Source organism: Pinus tabuliformis, chromosome X (assembly GCF_031772625.1).
Source record: "Pinus tabuliformis cultivar Carrire ecotype Pingquan chromosome X, CPIR1, whole genome shotgun sequence".
Classification (NCBI taxonomy): domain Eukaryota; kingdom Viridiplantae; phylum Streptophyta; class Pinopsida; order Pinales; family Pinaceae; genus Pinus; species Pinus tabuliformis.
In genome coordinates, this window is record NC_142308.1 from 1,420,731,078 (window position 1) to 1,420,750,341 (window position 19,264).

Here is a 19,264-nt window from a genome sequence, read left to right on the forward strand (position 1 = left end):
TCTGAAATTGAACTCTTACTTCTTGAGAATCGATTTCCCTCAGGTTACTGAGTATTTTCCCTAGAGTGTCTCCAAATGGCTCTCAAGCCTTCATTTATACTTTTCTTGTTGAGATATCAACGGCCATGATCTAATCTCTAATCGACGGCCTAAGATTAAATTAGACTTGATCCTTGTCTCTTAGAAGCTTCTCACCCATAGTTTCATTAATACCCATTAATATTTTAATTTTCCCAACTTAGACTTAGGAACCCCATTAAAAATATTAATTATCTTAATAAAAATACAATCTGGGTGGAATTTCACCAAACAATTTCTGGCTCTTGGAGATCTCGTGTGTTCTAGCCCCTCCACAAAATTTCGAAGCTAGAGCACATTCAATGCTACCCAAAAATCAATAGTTGTGCCTCCTGGACTAGTCGATTCTCGACAAGTCTTTAATTCACACATTTTATAGGGACTACCCCCCATAGCCTGTTGTAGGGAGACAGCTAGAATGGAGAGGACAGGGATCAAAGTGACAGTCCCTGCCCTGGGTCGTTGTCGCATTCACCTGTACAATTTGGGCGACAACAGGAAGGAGTTCATATTCATCTCTCACTAAATCTGAAGATAGGAGAACACCACATAAGGAGGCCGCTCCTAGTTGGCTTTGAAAATTAGAGTGATTGTTAATTCAATAGTTCTCATGGTAGACCAAACCCACTCCCTTGACCATTACAAGATCAATTTAAAGAGATATAAGTTTTACATCTCAGCAAAGTGAGATAATCTTGCTACAAGGTATAATCCAACAACCACTTCTCTTTTATAAAACTTTTATTTTCAGCATGAGATTGAGATTATTAGTTTGCTGGTTTTTCATTTGTCATATCATATTAACAAGCTTTACCTTGGACAAATTGATATAAATGCTAGATCTAACCAAAGGATAGATACACTATTTCATTAAACGCATCTTACACTTGCATTTAGTCAAATTTACTTGTATATCCAAGCTTCTATTGGCTATAGCACACAAAATGTCAAAATCTGCACCAAAATAAAATATTTCCAGCACCCTTCAAGTAAGCCATCCTTAAGAAATCTTTTTAGTGACTATACTTTGCTTGTACTTGCTTATTTTACTATTTAGAGGCCATTTTATTCAATTTCAGCCGTACTCAAGGAATATTATTAAATATGGAAATATTCTGGGCACTTTGCCTAGAGGGAGCTACTTCCATTTTCCAAAAAAAAAACAATTAAAATTTGACTTTTCATGCTATTACAGGTTAGCTAGGAGGTTCCAAGGAATCATCTAACATCTACCACCCTCCCTACCCCTAGATCTGTGATTTTGGAGTGCTTTGACACTTATTGGGTGGCTAATTTGGTCATAATAGGTTGTTGTCCCTGTCATTTTACATAGTCTGACTTTACATGAAAGCAAGTTGTTTTGACCCATAAGTCATTAGCTAACAGTCCAAACTGTAAAATAAGACCATATATGGTTAGGAGTAACTTAGGACATTCTCTGTATATCAAACTTGACTGGTTACATAATGTATTTTCTCATTTGGTATTACTTTATTTGCAGTTTAGTTTTCTGCCGCTAAATCATACTCAAAAACAGCGCGACAGCCCCATACATCAACTCATCTGCTCCTTCTCAACCCCATTCAAGGCACTAGTCTTACTTGGAGTTAGTTGGGGTTACTTGTGGGAATTCTCCCTTGACCTTTTAGAAGGTAGTTAGGTCTAACAAACAGAGGCTTGGGTTGAGGTGACAATTGGTCCCTGCCCTGTCTGTGCCCATCCAGCAGGTTGCCATGAACTTAAAAACCCTGCTAATTGGATCAGTAGCACCATGCACTAACTATCTAGTGTTTAGAATTATATTCAGGAAAGATGCCTCTTGAACTTGACCATGCCTTTTGTGTTTGCCCTTGAAAGGTACTTCTTTCCATAGGAAACTAAGAACTGCAAGTGCATATTTTATATGACTGTTCACAATCTTTTTGCCAAAAGTATCTCACATGGGCTAACGTATAACATCTAATTTATACTCAAATATATCTAGCAGCTTTATGCTTTATATACCACTACAAGCTAGAAACAATATGCATGAATAACGTCTAACATCTAATTTATACTCAAATATATCTAGCAGCTTTATGCTTTATATACCACTACAAACTAGAAATAATATGCATGAATTCTAAACGTACTTATTTTTTGAGAAACACACCATATATTACTTCAGGGAACAAAGAGTTACATCATGAAAAACGAAAGGCAAATTTACTTTATCATAAATCCATAGCGAAAAGGACCTAAAGTCACATGTGCCACTTGATAGTATGAGAGAACATGGTTACAATCATACTTATCATGCATTTGTCTTTATCGTGGGTCTAGATAGTGGAATTATGTCCATGGAACTTGAAAAAGAAACGCATGTCTACCATTACTATTAATTTGCATAGTCATGCATTGTGAATGTTAACCATCTCATAGTAATGGAATTCCAGTTAGGTTGGAGGAACCTAGTACTCATGCACTTACTCTACATATCTTCCAGGGATATGCTGGAGACTATAGGGTACCAAGGTTATATCCCATACCCCTACATTATGTTGGGAGAGTTGGGAGAGGATGGAATCATATAGAGTGATCCGTCTAGAATGTGTACTATATTAACCTTGCTATGATCATGTAGCACTAATCATAATATAACGTCATCATGTGATGTTTGAATATCAGCATAATGGCTCATAAGAGTAAATCTCTCTCATATGTGTCCTACACCTTCAGACTTTTGTAGGATGTATATGCAATCCTTTTTCATTGGATGGTTTATTTAATGGCGTTACAAACAATTACATGAACATCAAAGAGATATGGCATGGGACACTTACCTTGATCAACAACGATACCATGTTTTCCCCCTTCTCCGTTAGTTAAACCACCAGGCCGGACGATATAGTAGCTGATGTGCTCATGCTTCTTGTATGCTTCTCGCAAAGCACCCTCACCCTACAAAGCACACATGCAGTCTTTTAATTTATGATAAAGAAAGGTTCTAAGATCCCATTTCAAGGAAATTTAGATTAAAATGGAAAATATCAACAAAGATAATGCTATAATTACTCAAACCATGTTTATCTATGGTCCTAATCCAAATGCTCCCTGGAAATTGTTCAGAAGTACTACAGTTAAAAAGAGTCCAGTACTCAAACCATTCATATCTCGAACATGCAATACCAAAATCAGATAAAAAAGATTGCCTATCTAGCTCCTCCAAAATACTGCTCTATTATGCTTTACTTACATTACATATATATCCTTACCTCTTAAGATTTTAAAAAGAATAAATCTTCATTTTGACAGAAAATAAACCAATTTGTAATTCTGTGAATGTTGGAATTGTCCAATACAAATTCAAAGCACACAGATGCAAATACAGTCAGACAGACAGCATTTGTAGAAGACAAGGAAAACTGCAAGGTATTTTAGTACACATATATCTATTTAGTGTTTAAAATTGGCTCTGTGAAACTTCAGGACCCTAAATCATAAAGTCCGGATTAGCTCCTAAAATTTTCCTAACAAAGCTATCACTCTGATTTTCCACCCGAAAAAGTATCCAACATGACCACAAACTGTAATGTCCCCAATCACTTGAGTATGGAGTTGTCTTTCCTACTAGCCTAACTTGTCTCCTTTAGGCTAGAAAAGGGGGAATTGTTAAGGGGACAAACAAATTTTGCCTAACTCTACTTTATAATATTAATAAATAAAAGGGGCAAAAGTCACTTGGAGAAAATAAGAAAAACCCACTTAGTGACTTTATCAATTAAAATAATAATAAAGGTGCTTCTAGAAGATTGGAGAAAGATCCCAACAAATCTTTAAAAAGGGAGAGGAGGTCACTTCTCAATCATCCTATTCTATTCATCATTTTCTGAAAATCGACTTGGCTCGAGAGAGTCCCATGCAAGGGTTTCAAGCGGAACTCTTTAGCTGATTTCGTTGGACTTCAAGAGCCACCCTAGTTGGCTCTTGAGGGGGGATTACTTCAGATCTCCCATTTGTGATTTGCAGGTGTTTGGAGCAGATTTCCAGAGGAGGAACCCTTGGTTGAAGGGTTAATTTTCTGAACTGGGTTATTGCATTTGCAGGGACATCTTTGAGAGGAGGCCGAATTGCTATTTACCAGAGGAGGCTGAATTGCTAAATCTAGGAGGCCAAATTGCTAGCTTCAGAAGGAGGCCGAACTTATTATCTTCAGGAGGGCCGAATTTGTATCTCCAAGGGGGGTGATTTGACAACTTCAGAAGAAAGCCAAATTACATTGCCATAATTTTCCAGAGGGCCAAGATCATCATTATTTCTTGGAGACCGAATCTTTGTTGAGGCCAAGTTTTTTGAGAGGGCCAAGTTTCCATTTGCTATAATTTCCAGAAGAGTCGAGTTCATCATTATTTCCTGAAGACCGAATTATTGCTGAGACCGAATTCATTTGTTGGGGTCGAGTCAATTTGCTAAGGATGAATTCAATTGCAGAGGCCAAGTCTATTTATTGGAGCTAACTTGCAGAGAGACCGAGTTTATTTTGGGGTCAAGTTCATTATTGAGGCCAAATTCATTTTACCGGAGCCGAGATATCATTGCAGAGGTCGAGACCTTGTCCTCATTGGGTAGAATATTGTTGTGGTCTTGAGGGCCTAATTTGTCATAACCAAGGGGCCACGAGTTGCTAGGTTAATTATCATTTTTTCAGAGAAGAGTTCCATGTTGTAAACGCTCCCTTGTATGACAATTCCAGTGGTGAATTCAATAAAGTTCTGGCTTGCCCCTAATTGATATTGCATTGCTTCATTGTTGGATTGAAATTTTGAGTACAGTTGTAGAATTTAGTGTTTTTCTCTTCCAACTATTGATATCTTTGCAAAGAATTTTGTAGTTTCTCTAGAACATCACTGTTATCACTAGTAAATTTCTTAAAAAGAATATTACACAAACTATATAATTATCCATTTCATATCATACCTCCCTATTACAAGAAATATTTCATAAGGTCTATTTAGCAATTCCTGTTATAATTCCAGATCATGCTTTCCTGGAATTTTAGCAATTCTAGGCAAGGTTATCAGAACTGGACAAGTCATCGAACTGGTCGAACCGAAAACCAGGAACTATACCAGAACCAGAAAAAACCAATTGACCAAAAAATACATAAATATAGAAATTTTGAAAAAAAAACATATACAGTCATGTGCATCCATGTGGAAATAAACCATTGTACACAAATATGCAAAGTTCCTTGTATATATAGGAAGTTGGGGTGAATATAACTGAAATAGCACCTAATGTGATCCATCTCTAAACCAAAAATAAATCAACAAAGAGGCTCTAGATGGCTTCTAGAATCCTAAAAAGTTATCCAACATGATGACAAAATATATAATTATCCATTTCAAATTCCTATTAGAAGTCATATTGCATAAGGTCTATTTGGAAATTCCTGTTATAATTCCGGATCATACTATTCTGGAATTTTTGCAATTCCAGGAAAGGTTATCAAGATTGGACACGTCATCGAATAGAGAACTAGGAACCATACCAGGTCCGAACCAGAACCGGCATGATATCCCCTAATTTGTGAGTTTCTATAGAGATACCCCTTAGCCTATTGAGAAATCTATGGCAGCTAGATTAGGGTGATTTCTCCTCACTTTGATAATTGCTTGTGATGTTCTTTTCTTCAACTCGTAGTATTTATAATTAACTCTTCTTCTCTTGATTATTATAGTGTTCTTATCATCAAACAGCTACCAAACTATGAAGATCAATAATACAAATGGACATAGGATATAGGCTGCTAGCCAGGGCCAAAACCTCTCCTAGAGAGGAAAACCTATGAGGGCCAAAACCTCTCCATCTCTAGGATATTGGCACGTGGCACGTGGAGGCATAGGGATGACATGGTATGTTGCAGAGGTAGCATATGCTTTGCCCTGGACTCCCGCTTTGAGGGTGTGATTATTGTTGAAATTTCTAAGTCTAACTAGTTAGAAATTCTTCCTGCACTATTTGGTTTATTTCACCTACTTGTTTAATTACTTAACAAGTTATTTAACCATATAAATATGAAATAAACACAAATGCAGTCTCAACCATCTACAGATCATCAACTGAAAGAAATAGACAAACACACAAGGGACACCATTATTTTTGGACAATTGTCCCCGGAAAAACCCAACTTGGGAAAACCGATGCAGCAGTTTTGAGGGTTTTATTATTAAGCAGCTTTCTTGAGTACAATTGGGTGCCAAACTGGCTCACCCGACAGAGAAATCAATCTGGCAGTAATACCTCTCTTTGGAAGCAGATATTCGGCAAGTCTGCTCCACGAAAAAACTCTCCAATGCCTCTCTGAGGCTCTGCGTCAGCCCTCTTGGCCTCTGCGTCAGCCTGGAACCCTTTGTGTCAGCCCTCTGATGCTCTGTGCAGGGTCTTTGGCCCTCACCGTCACTCACGCAGGCCCTGGTAGCCTGTACGCAATCCCTCTGGCCCTCTGCGTGGCTCCTGTTGGCCCTGCATAGTCTTCTCTGCCTCTGCACTGGTCCTTCGGCACTATCTCTGCCTCTCTGCTATGCACTCACTGCCCCTCGCTGCAACTCTGATCATTGGTTCGATTTCTCTCAGCAAACCCCGCTCCAGAAAATCGAACTGACTGATCAACTTGGTGTATCTCCAACTGACCCTCAAGCCTCCTCTTATACTTTTTTTGTTGAGTCTTCAACGGCCGAGATTAAATCTCTAATCAATGGCTAAGATTAGATTTGGCTTGATCCATGTCATTTAGAACCTTCTCACCCAATTTTATATTAATACCCATTAATATTTTTATTTTCCTAAGTTTAGACTTAGGAACCCATTAAAAATATTAATTATTTTAATATCTCTCTAACTAGGTGAAATTTCCCCAAACCATTTCTGAGTCTTGGGTATCTCATGCGCTTTAGCCTCTCCACCAATTTTCATGGCTAGAGCACATCCAATGCTACCCCAAATCAACACTCCCTCTTAGCGAGCAATGTGCTCTAGTAATACTCCACTACTGAACATCACTCTGATCATCCGACACCGGTACCTGTGTTGATGCTTGGCCTACTGCCCGACATCCTCTGCACTGCTTCCTCCTGTACTGTTGCCCATCGCTCTGCCATTGCCACTACTACATCTGTACTGCAGCTCCCTCTGCATCCATGTTGTTGCTGGCCCTTTCTCCCAACACTCCAGCCCTCTCTCATCATGCTACATCGTGTTGCCCATAGCACTACCACTGCTACTGTTGCACTGCAACTCAGTTACTGAGACAGTGGTAACTGATCTACCCAACTACTGACATCCTTGTCAAGCTAGAAGCCCTCCAGATGTTGAAGCTCTCTCTGCTGCTATCCTATGCTTCCTCTGCTACCTTTGCGTTGTTGCAACAACTTTGTGCCTCTCACACTGTTGCAAACAACTTTGTGCCTTCCTGCATTGTTGCAACCTCCACTGTGTCTCTCGCACTGCTGCAACCCCCACTGCGTTGCTACAAATCCCTGCACCCTAGCACTATTCTGTCGCTTCATCTACATCTTGCTTCTACCGACATCCTCCATTCGACTATTATCTTTCTTGGGGCTCCCATAGCTGGATATGATCCAAGAGTTTGGTTACCTCAAGGATCCTGCCCCACATCTCCTGTAGTCCTCCTAACTACAGTTCGATGTCACCCCACCTCTTCTCTAGAGGTGCATGAGCACTCATGGCACAATCGTCATCAGTCTCCACTTCCTTCTCCGCCTTAGCCGATGCTGCCTTGGAGTCAGAAGCCTATCCCTCATTCTTCTTCCTGGGACACTAGGTTGCATAATGGCCCAACTCCCCACAATGGAAGCACTTTATCTTGGAGATGTCCTTCTTCTTCCTCTTCCTTTGTTGTCCCACAGATGTCAGAGCCGCATCCTCTTCCTCCTCTTTCTTGATTCGACCTCCTTTGCTGCTACTTCCCGCCTTGGTCAGTCGTTTGATCTCTTCTTGGTGAAGCGCTGCCCACAACTCTTCCCATCCTGGAAGAGTCACTCTGCCCAAAATACTTTGGATGAATGTCTCCCACTCCTAGGAGACTGCATTCAGGGCGGTCCTCACCGTCAACTCCTGATCTGGCGTGGCCCCTATGGAGGTAAGTTGGTCCCAAATCTCCTGCAACATGCTGAGGAAGTGATCTATCTATTCCTCCTTTTGCATCTAATACGACCGCAGTTGATTCTCCAGTAGCATCTTCCTCTGCACGGAAGTGCCCTAATACAATGTTGTCAAGGGATCAATATGTTGAACTACATGATCCTTGACCCCATCAAGGATTATGCACTTTGCCTTGGCCATTGCATCCTCATACTTTTCGTTATCAGTTAGGTCGACTGGGATAGCTACGTTCTCAAGGCAAAGGCCTTAATGCGATGTCTATCCAGAATAGACAAGATCCTGGCCTTCAAGATGACAAAGTTGGATTCCCCATCCAACTTGTCCTGATCCCTCAGTCCGTTCATTGCCATCTTCGCTCTTCTCTTCGACTCCCTCTAAGTCTCTACTTCCCTCCTGGAAGTTCTCTTCTAGACTCCCTCTGAGTCTCGATTTCCCTCCTAGAAATCCTCTCCTAGACTCCCTCTGGGTCTCGACTTCCCTCCTAGAAATCCTTCTACCAACAGTCGAACCACACCTCTCTGATCCCCTTTGCTCCTATAACACTAATCTGGATTTCATGGCTAGAAATCCGCCTAGGTAGCGACTCCCTCTACCTTGGTTTTGTCCCATTAGGAACGGTTCTGCTTTGACAACAAGAGCACCCCACCAGCTTCACAATCCACAATCTACCCACAGCTCCTAGGCCCTAGCAGCTGAAGAAACTGAGCCACTTAGCTTTGCGCAATCCCAACAAGGTTGAATCGCTCCTCTAGCCAACTACGTCACTCCCACCTAGCTGAGCAGGATGACGTGGCTCTTTGTGAGCCTCTTCTACCTCTCACTGCTTCTGTGCTAGCCCTCTCTCTAGCTCGAACTGTTGATGCAGGCCCTCTGCGTCACTCCTTCTCTGCTACTTTCTGATTAGGAACAACTTCTATCTCTCGGGACAACTCTTTCTGCTACAAATTTTCTGATTTCGCTTATGCCTTTAGTTCTCCTGTGATCTGCAACGCTCTGATACCATGTTGAAATTTCTAAGTCTAACCCATTAGAAATTCTTCCTGCACTATCTAGTTTATTTCACCTACTTGTTTAATTACTTAACAAGTGATTTAACCATATAAACACTGAAATAAACACAAATGTAGTCTCAACCATCTACAGGTCATCAACTGAAAGAAATAGACAAACACACAAGGGACACCACTATTTTTGGACATTTGTCCCCGGAAAAACCCAACTTAGGAAAACCGGTGGAGCAGTTCTAAGGGTTTTATTATTAAGCAGCTTTCTTGAGTACAACTAGCTGCCAAACTAGCTCACCCGACAGAGAAATCAATCTGGCAATAATACCTCTCTTCGGAAGCAAATATTCGACAAGTCTTCTCCACGAAAAAACTCTCCAACGCCTCTCTGAGGCTCTGTGTCAGCACTCTTGGCCTCTGTGTCAGCTTGGAACCCTCTGCATCAGCCCTCTGATGCTTTGCGTAGGCTCTCTGGCCCTCTGTGTCACTCACGCAGGCCCTAGTAGCCTCTACGCAATCCCTCTGGCCCTCTGCGTGGCTCCTGCTGGCTCTACGTAGCCTTCTCTGCCTCTATGCTGGTCCTTCGGCACTATCTCTGCCTCTCTGCTATGCACTCACTGCCCCTCGCTACAACTCTGATCACTAGTTCGATTTCTCTCAGCAAACCCCGCTCCAGAAAATCGAACTAACTGATCAACTTGGTGTATCTCCAACTGACCCTCAAGCCTCCTCTTATACTTTTCTGTTGGGTCTTCAACGACTGCGATTAAATCTCTAATCAATGGCTAAGATTAGATTTGGCTTGATCCATGTCATTTAGAACCTTCTCACCCAGTTTTATATTAATACCCATTAGTATTTTTATTTTCCTAAGTTTAGACTTAGGAACCCATTAAAAAATATTAATTACTTTAATCTCTCTCTAACCGGGTGGAATTTCCCCAAACCGTTTCTGGGCCTTGGAGATCTCATGTGCTTTGGCCTCTCCACCAATTTTCATGGATAGAGCACATCCGATGCTACCCCAAATCAACAATTATGGGGGATCTGTATGACACACCTTCGGCAGGGCATTCCAAAGCATTGCAGGGGCATGAGGCATAAGGGATGACAGACCTGTTCTACAGGAGGGCACGTAAGCTTCTGGAATTTTTTGGGTACACCATCCGAAGACGAGATGGTAGAGTCTGTTGTGTGGCTAGACAGGAGCACGGTCGTGGGGTATACACCAGATTGTCCCTTGATATATGGAGCCTATACCCACATGGATCAGAGGTGAGGTGCGGATGGATCACAACAGTGGTCAAAATTATGTCGCCGCAAACTTGGGATCCAAGGTTTCAGTTGACGAGTGGATCGCTCCACTTCGAGATGAGCAAGACCCTGACAGAGAGAGATCTAGCTCATTCTTGGGTCAACACATGGGAGATCACTGAGGTTTTCTCCACATGGCGAGGCAGGTATTCCTTGTTGTTGCTTAGGATCGAGGCTAGCCATCGGGTGGGAGACTTGGGCATTGTTAAGTTGTCCCCGCATGTTGGGCATAGCTTTGGTCATTACCTGTATGGTGGTCGAGAGATACAAGAGGGGAGGGCCCAGTATGAGCATGTTGGACCGCTGATTATGACTAGAGAGTTGTAGCGACAGCATGGTAGTTTCCTTTTGCGGTCAACATGGGATCTCGGCCTCTCAAGGCTTGGCAGTTCAGCCACATTCAGGGATGTGCTAGTTTCTACAAGGGAAGATCGTACAAGTGTTCCATTGGGTTTCAGTTGCACAAAGAGTAGGTTTCCCCTAGAGATTCGCTAATGACTTGGGGCACTGCGCTAGTATGGTAGGATGATTGGCACATGTGGTTCTTAGCGGTCATTGGCACTACTCAGTGGCAAGCAACAGGAATTAGGAGCGATGGGCCTCCAATCTGGCTGTGGGATCAAGGGATCCATTGGGTTAGAGGACTACCTTGTTTTGGGAGGATCATGGGGATGACAGAGACAAGATTGCATCCTCCTTCAGATGACAGGTCGGAGATCAACAGGATGATCACTACAGGTCGAGGAAAGCCCTTCTAACCTTGGCGAGGTTCCCTAGCAAGATAGACTTGCGTGTAGTGGAGTTTCCCCCTATTGGTTGTGTAGCGGAGGTTTGTCGGAGTGGATGACTCTGCAGGAGCACAAGAGGGTCATAGTTATGACCACACCGGGGCAACATCCACTTGGTGGACTCACTTCGAGATTAGTTTGGGACTCGGGAGCTACAAGGCTGAGCAGTTGGGTTACGGATTGGGGATAATGGGTTTTCACAGGGGGAGGTCACCTAGATATGCCATTGGGACCCTGGTCGATAGCAGGGACTTCACTTCCCGGAGACCAGTTGAGACAGGATAGCGCCTTACTTAGGTGGCTATATGACAAGCAGGAGGTGGTTGTGATTGGCACGCTGATTCGAGGGATCTATTTTATGGGACTTGGGTTGTATCTTTAGGAGTTCCTTCTTGAGGTACCTAGGATCGATTTTCCGATAGGACGATTTTTGTGGAATTGACAGGGGTTTGGCAACATCGAGGTGCTCTGCTTACCGATAGAGAATGGGAGGACTCACACACCCCTACACCATGGGTCTGCGCATGGAACGAGGGGTGCTCCACATTGAGCGGAATGACTTGGGTCTCTAGTACCTGGGGACTCCTTAATGATAGGTTAGTGTATGGATCGGGAGTGGCTCAGTGGCACAATTGGGACCCCAGTATTGCTTGCAGTCGTAGTTGGGTCAGCGGGGAGAGAGCGCTTGTTCAGGAATTGCTCGAGGACAAGCAATTTTTGGCGGGGAGGACTATAATATCCCTTGCAATAAAAATCTACTAATGCCTTTCTCAATTTTTGCAAATATTGGATGGAGAATATTTTGGGTACAAACTTAGGAAAAGTGGCTGAAAATTAATTAATTTAATTTTTTGTGGCAGGGGAGGCCCCAAACATTAGACAAAGGGAAGATTAATCACATAGTGGGATGTGGGGACTACCCCATGAAGAAATACACACTCCCTGAGGAAATCGAATTGGAGGGAAGAGGGAATAGCTTAGGAGGGAGTCCAATTTACTTGGTGAAGGGGCCCACATGAAGTGAGAAAGCAACAACTATAAATATGAGGAAGATAGAAGCATTTGGGGCTTTTTGATAATTAGACATATTTTATTGTTGCTCAAGTTGTTCAGCTGAGTCACAAAGAGTTGTTGAGTACCAGAGTTTCCCAAGGAGGAAACTCACCCCTTTCTTCAGTGGACTACAAGTGCCACCCTAGGAAGTCATCAGCGTTGTCATGTGGAGACAGGGAGAGGCATAGCACAGGTGCCACAAATTTTTTGAGCTCAGCTGGGACGCAGAACCAGAAGCTACGCAGTCCCTTGAAGAGTTGGTGTCGGGAATTACTAGCCACATAATTTGCTGGACATTCCTTATCAAATTTGTTGGAGGAGAGAAGAGAATTACAGAAGCAGAAGGAGCCCAATTCATCAGTACAAATTTCTCTTGCAGGACCTACGCAGCATTGTCCCAGGGTCTGCGCAGTATTTGAGTGGAGCTGTTGTGGGTGGTCTTTGTTCTTGGGATTTAGAGCTGGTTTGTTTTGTGGAGTTAGAAGGGTGCCTAGAGGAGATTTTCCACTGTTTTGGAGAGTTGTAAAGACAGAATTTCCGGCAGGTCAAAATTTACTAGCAGTGGAGAAGTGCTGGGAATTTGGGGTCAAATTTGGAGCATCAAAACTAGAGGAAACCCTTTCTAGGTTTTACTAGGTTTTTGGTGGGGAGCCTAGATTTAATTTGGCATAATTTTTTGGGCATATTTCAAAGGCCAAACAGTGGTCCCAAGTTAGGCAACGGTGTAGAATTTCTAGGGCCAGCACAGTACCTTTTAGGAGGGGTCGAATTCCTTGTTTCCAGGAAGCATTAACTCACCTGGGATTATCTAGCTTCCTTTCGCAAGCCCAGGTGCACATGTTCCATATACTTGTACTCTCCTCTTGATAATAAAATGGCTCAGTTTGGTGCAGTTCTAGTGTAAATTTTATGGGTGTTAATTGTTGTTTGAATTTTCTATGTTGCATTGTATTCTTGCTTAAATATCACTGTTAAAATTCCAGTTTGGAACATTACAGTGGTATCAGAGCATGATCTTGGCCAACTGTGGGGACTCGGGGAGGCTAACAAGATCATGCAAGAGTCGATGAGGCAGAACCAGCAGATCCTAGAGGAGATGCAACAAATGATACATAACCAGCGGAGAACCCAAGCATATGCACGCACACCCTAGCCATACAACACCCATACATATGGACAGTCTGGCCATCCTACCATGCCTCATTTCTTGGATGAACAGGAGGAGGAGAAGTATGGTTCAGGGGTTGGATCATCAGGTAGAGGAGGGCAGTTAGAGGGTGAGTCCAGGAGATGATTTTGCTGGTGGAGACCTGGTTTTAGACATCAGGAGCCTAAGAGGAGGTTGAGGGTACACAGGGTCATGAGGAGCACATAGATACACCCAGTGTGACACAGGAGCCACCCTTGTGGAAGTTTCCTTTGGTATCCTTGATTGACGCATTGGTGGAGACAATTGGGCACACACCCACAAGACCTTCCATTGATGAGGTGCTAGTAAGCGCAGAGGTACCTAGAGCTATGACAAAATTCCCAAATGACCGCTACTTACAGTAGCATGGATAGCACCTTGAGGAGCATGAGCTAGATGAGGATGTTATGCTTGAGGAGCTACATGTGGTGGGGTAGCTCAAGACTCTTGTTGAGCCCATGATGGAGGAGGATGGGCAGTCATCTTTTGGGCCTGCCATCGACAAGGAGTAGATATATACGCAGGCAACTAGCAGAGTTGCAATACTTCCAGTCAGTAGCTCTCTTCAGGCTTACATAGAGGGGGCCTGCAGTATTGTTAAGTTACCTCTGCACGTTGGAGGGAGAGTGGCTGAGTTACCTAGACAAATCGTATATGTTGACCAGGATAGTGAGACGAGGCAACATGAGTTGCATAGGGCACAGCGTTCGCAGGGTGGAGTTGTTACGTATATTCGTGCACTTGCATTTGATCTGTCTCATAGGGTTGGATGGCAAGAGGTATTGAGCTGGTAACCGATGGAGCGGGTTAAGTGTCGGGATGTATCCATGGCCATAGTTCAGCAGGGGTCGTGGGTTACCAGAGGGGCTCGAGGGCCAAACTACTTTTGGGATCCAGGTGGGATTCCCCATCACATCATGGAGTCGTCGGCGATGGTAGTAGTTGTGCACTAGATCCAGGGATTGAGGGCACACACACCCTCGGTTTTCTATCAGAGTTCCGAGAAGCTCTAGTGGCTTGCTAGATCGACAGGGGAGTACGTGGACTCCATGAGTTGTCCTAGCATGTGGATCAAGCGTGGAGTCGCAGGATGATCAACATACTCTTGCAGGGGCTAATCGGAGGAGGTGGCATCGACAGGCCACCAGACAGAGCATTGTATGGGGATGAGGCTTTCCTACGGATATGTGGGGTGCAGAGGACACCAGGCAGCAACACCTTAGTGACACCACCATTGGCACGTAGGGAGGTTTGCCTGTTAGATCTCTCTGAGAGGATCAGGAGGGGAGGTCCACCCATTCGAGGTCATGGAGGTGTGGTAGTAGAGATGGTGACCTTGACAGGATGCAGGTTGCTGCACATTGACTCAGCCTCTAGCCCTGGCATTCTGTGGTGTATAGAGATATGCAACGATGATCACCTCTTGAGTATATCCATAGGGACTTGCATACAGTCACAGAGGAGCTGGTTGTTGTCCCTTGATGCCCTCATCACAAGCAGTAGGGCACAAGAGACTCACCTGAGGCAGATGGATGTGACCCAGAGTATCATGGACAGGAGAGGAGTTTTCCTGTTGGGGCAAACGAAATATGCGTGTGTTGGCACATGGAGGCGTAGCGATTACATGGTATATTGCAAAGGTAGCATATGCCCTCGAGTACCCCCTTGAGGGTATGATTATGGGGGATCTGTATGACACAACTTTGGCAAGGCATTCTGAAGCATTGCAGGGGCATGCGGCGCAAGGGATGATAGACCTGTTCTATAGGAGGGCAAATAGGCTTCTGGCAGTTTTTTGGGTACACCATCCGAAGACGGGATGGTAGAGTTCGTTGTGTGGAAAGGCAGGAGCAGGGTTGTGGGGTATACACCAGATTGTCCCTTGATATATGGAACCTATACCCACAGGGATCAGAGGTGAGGCACAAATGGATCACAATAGTTGTCAGAATTATGTCACCGCAAACTTGGGAGCCAAGGTTTCAGTTGATGAGTGGATTACTCCACTTTGAGATAAGCAGGACCCTGACAGAGAGAGATCTAGCTCATTCTTGGGTCAACACATGGGAGATCACTGAGGTTTTCTCCACATGGTGAGGCGGGTATTCCCTGTTGTTGCTTAGGATCGAGGCTAGCCATGGGGTGGGAGGCTCGGGCATTGTTGAGTTGTCCCCGCATGTTGGGCATAGCTTTGGTCATTACCTGTATGGTGGTCGAGAGATACAGGAGGGGAGGGCCCAGTATGAGCATGTTGGATCACTGATTATGACTAGAGAGCCGCAGCGTCAGCATGGCAGTTTCCTTTTGTGATCAACATGGGATCTCGGCCTCTCAAGGCTTGGCAGTTCAGCCACATTCAAGGATGTGCTAGTTTCTATAGGGAAGATCATACAAGTCTTCCATTGGGTTTCAATTGCACAAAGAGTAGTTTTCCCCTAGAGATTCGTTGATGACTTGGGGCATTGCGCTAGTATGGCAGGATGATTGGCACGTGTGGTTCTTAGCGGTCATTGGCACTACTCAGTGGCAGGGCGCAGAATTAGGAGCGATGGGCCTCCAAACTGGCTATGGGATCAAGGGATCCATTGGGTTAGATGACTACCTTGTTTTGGGAGCATCATGGGATGACAGAGACAGGATTGCATCCTCCTTCGAATGACTAGTCGGAGACCAACGAGATGATCACTACAGGTTGAGGAAGGTCGTTCTCACTATTGTTTCGACAGGAGACTGGGAGTGGATCAGTAGATGGTAACCTTGGCGGGGTTCCCTTGCAGGATAGAGCTACGTGTAGTGGAGTTTACCCTTATTGAGTGTGTAGTGGAGGTTTGTCGAAGTGGATGACTCTACAGGAGCACGAGAGGATCACAGTTATGACCACACTGGGGCAACATCCACTTGGTGGAATCACTTCGAGATTAGTTTGGGACCCAAGAGCTACAGAGCTGAGCAGTTGGGTTACGGATTGGGGAGAGTGGGTTCTCACAGGGGGAGGTCACCCAGATATGCCATTGGGACTCTATTCGATAGCAGGGACTTAAAAAACTTCCCAGAGACTAGTTGAGATAGGATAGCACCTTACTTGGGTGGCTATATGACTGGCAAGAGGTGGTCATGATTGGCATGTCGGGTCGAGGAATCTATTTTATGGGACCTAGGTTGTATCTTTAGGAGTTCCCTCTTGAGGTACCCAGGATCGATTTTCTGGCAGGACAACTTTCCGTGGAATTGACAAGGGTTTGGCAACATCGAGGTGCCCTGCTTACCGATAGGAGGTGGTAGGACTCACACACCCCTACACCTTGGGTCTTCGCATGGAGGGGTGCCTCACATTGAGCGAAATGACTTGGGTCCCTAGTATCTGGGGACTCCTTTATGACAGGTTAGCATATGGATCGAGAGTGGCTTAGTGGCACAATTGGGACCCTGGTATTGCTTGCAGTGGTAGTTGGGTCAGCGGGGAGAGAGCGCTTGTTCAGGAATTGCTTGAGGACAAGCAATTTTTGGCAGGGAGGATTGTAATATCCCTTCCAATAAAAAATTTCTAAGTACCTTTCTCAATTTTTGCAAATTTTGGATGGAGAGAATTTCGGGTACAAACTTAGGAAAAGTGGCTGAAAATTAATTAATGTAATTTTCCGTGGCAAGGGAGGCCCCAAACATTAGACAAAGGGAATATTAATCACATAGTGGGATGTGGGGACTACCCCATGAAGAAATGTGCACTCCTTGAGGAAAATGAATTGGAGGGAAGAGGGAATGGCTTAGGAGGGAGTTCAATTTACTTAGTGAAGGGGCCCACATGAAGTGAGAAAGCAACAACTATAAATATGAGGAAGATAGAAGCATTTGGGGAATTTTTATCATCAGACAAATTTTATTGTTGCTCAAGTTGTTCAGCTAAGTCACAAAGTGTTGTTGAGCACCAGAGTTTCCCAAGGAGGAAACTCACCCCTTTCTTCGGTGGACTACGAGTGCCACCCTAGGAAGTCATGACCATTGTCTTGTGGAGACAGGGAGAGGCATAGCACAGGTGCCACAAATTTTCTGAGCTCAGTTGGGACACAGAACCAGAAGCTACCCAATCCCTTGGAGAGTTGGTGCCAGGAATTAGTAGCCACATAATTTGTTGGACATTCCTTGTCAAATTTACTGAAGGAGAGAAGAGAATTACAGAAGCGGAAGGAGCCCACTTCATCAGTACGAATTTCTCTTACAGGGCCTACGCAACAATGTCCCAGGCATGCGCAGTATTTGAGTGGAGTTGTTGTGGGTGATCTTTGTTGGAGGGATTTGGAGTTGGTTGTGTCTAGAGGTCATGTTCTAACTGTAAAAGTCCCCTTTGTATGGAATGCCTATGTAATACTTGACGTAAAAAGTGTTGTCTAGGAATAATTTAGGTGGATGATTAATCATATGTAGACATCATCACTTACATATTCTTTTAGACCCACTTTGAGGTGAAAAAATGTGTTTAACCCCCCCTAGAGTCATTTAGTTTATTTTCTAGCAAAAATGTTATGCCATAAATTAGTCAAAAATAAAAATGAGAGAAAATAAAATTTCTCTTAAAGTGGAAAAATAAATTTTGGAGAAAAGTGACTTTTCCAAGGAAGAATAAATTTGAAGGACTCAATTCCTAAGAGAAAAGTCCCTCAAAAATTCATAGGTCCAAAAGAAATTAATTTCTCTAAGTTCCTCCATCAAGGGAAAAATCTATTTTTTAAGAAAAACCAAATGTTTTGACCATGGTGGAAAAAAGGTTGGAAAAAATATTTCTTGGACCAGGATCAAGGCCTTCAACAATAAATTCGAATTTTTTCTTCTAGATCAAGGGACAAGATTTAATTTTGGCATGGATCAAGCATCAACTAGTCGTTATTCTCCAGGATCAAGTCAAAATTGTGCACTTCTTTGGACCTAGTCATTTTCCACTTGGAGGGGGATCTAGATCTCTCTATTTTCTATAAATTGAGCCTAAGGATCCTCATTGTAATCATCTTTGGATGGTGTAATTGGCTCTGGAAGTTCTGTAATATTTTTCTGATCAATAAATCGAAGTCTTTGGGGGTAAAAGCTAAAGTGTGTATGCCTTCATCTTGTTATGGTAAATATATTTTAATGATCTGTATTTAAATTTCTACTGAATTTTAATTTGTTATTTCAATAGCCATTTGGACTTGTTGTAGCTTGTTTGCTCCTGCATTTGGATGGGAAACACAATTGATTAGGCATATCTAGTGGATCCTTGCTTGGACACTAGACTTCCTTTTTGTTGTGTTAACCCATCCCTATTGAAACCAACAAAAATTTTCGAAGTTGTGTAGAAAATATTTTCTGATCAGGTATCAAGGACTTGGGGAAATTCTTGCTTGAATCAGCTAAGTACTCGAGTTGAGCATTTGGAGTAATCCTTGTTTGGATCTTCATCTCCTCGACCCATAGCAACTAAGAACCCATAGTGGGACTCTCAAAGGCCCATCATAAGAACATTTTTGAGGGGGTTTCTTGTCTTTTACTCTACCAAGATCATCTATTTAAAAATTTATCCCATCCAGCGTTGTGGGGGAGCCCCCCCCAAATCCCGCTCCCAATATGTGCACCGAGCGGGAGCGACTCGAAAGCGGTCGAGAGCGTGCTCACGAAATCACTCCTGATTTCGAGAGCGCGTTCCC

The 19,264-nt window shown here is 43.5% G+C and overlaps 1 protein-coding gene across 1 annotated transcript in view; it reads right to left on the reverse strand.

Moving 5' to 3' along the window:
• LOC149145361 (uncharacterized protein At5g02240-like) overlaps positions 1–19,264 on the reverse strand; it is a 221,663-nt gene that overhangs the window by 82,131 nt on the left and 120,268 nt on the right. Inside the window, exon 5 of the mRNA XM_089448496.1 lies at positions 2,901–3,018. Within this exon, the coding sequence (XP_089304622.1) occupies positions 2,901–3,018 (118 nt within the window). The remainder of the gene's footprint in view (positions 1–2,900; positions 3,019–19,264) is intronic.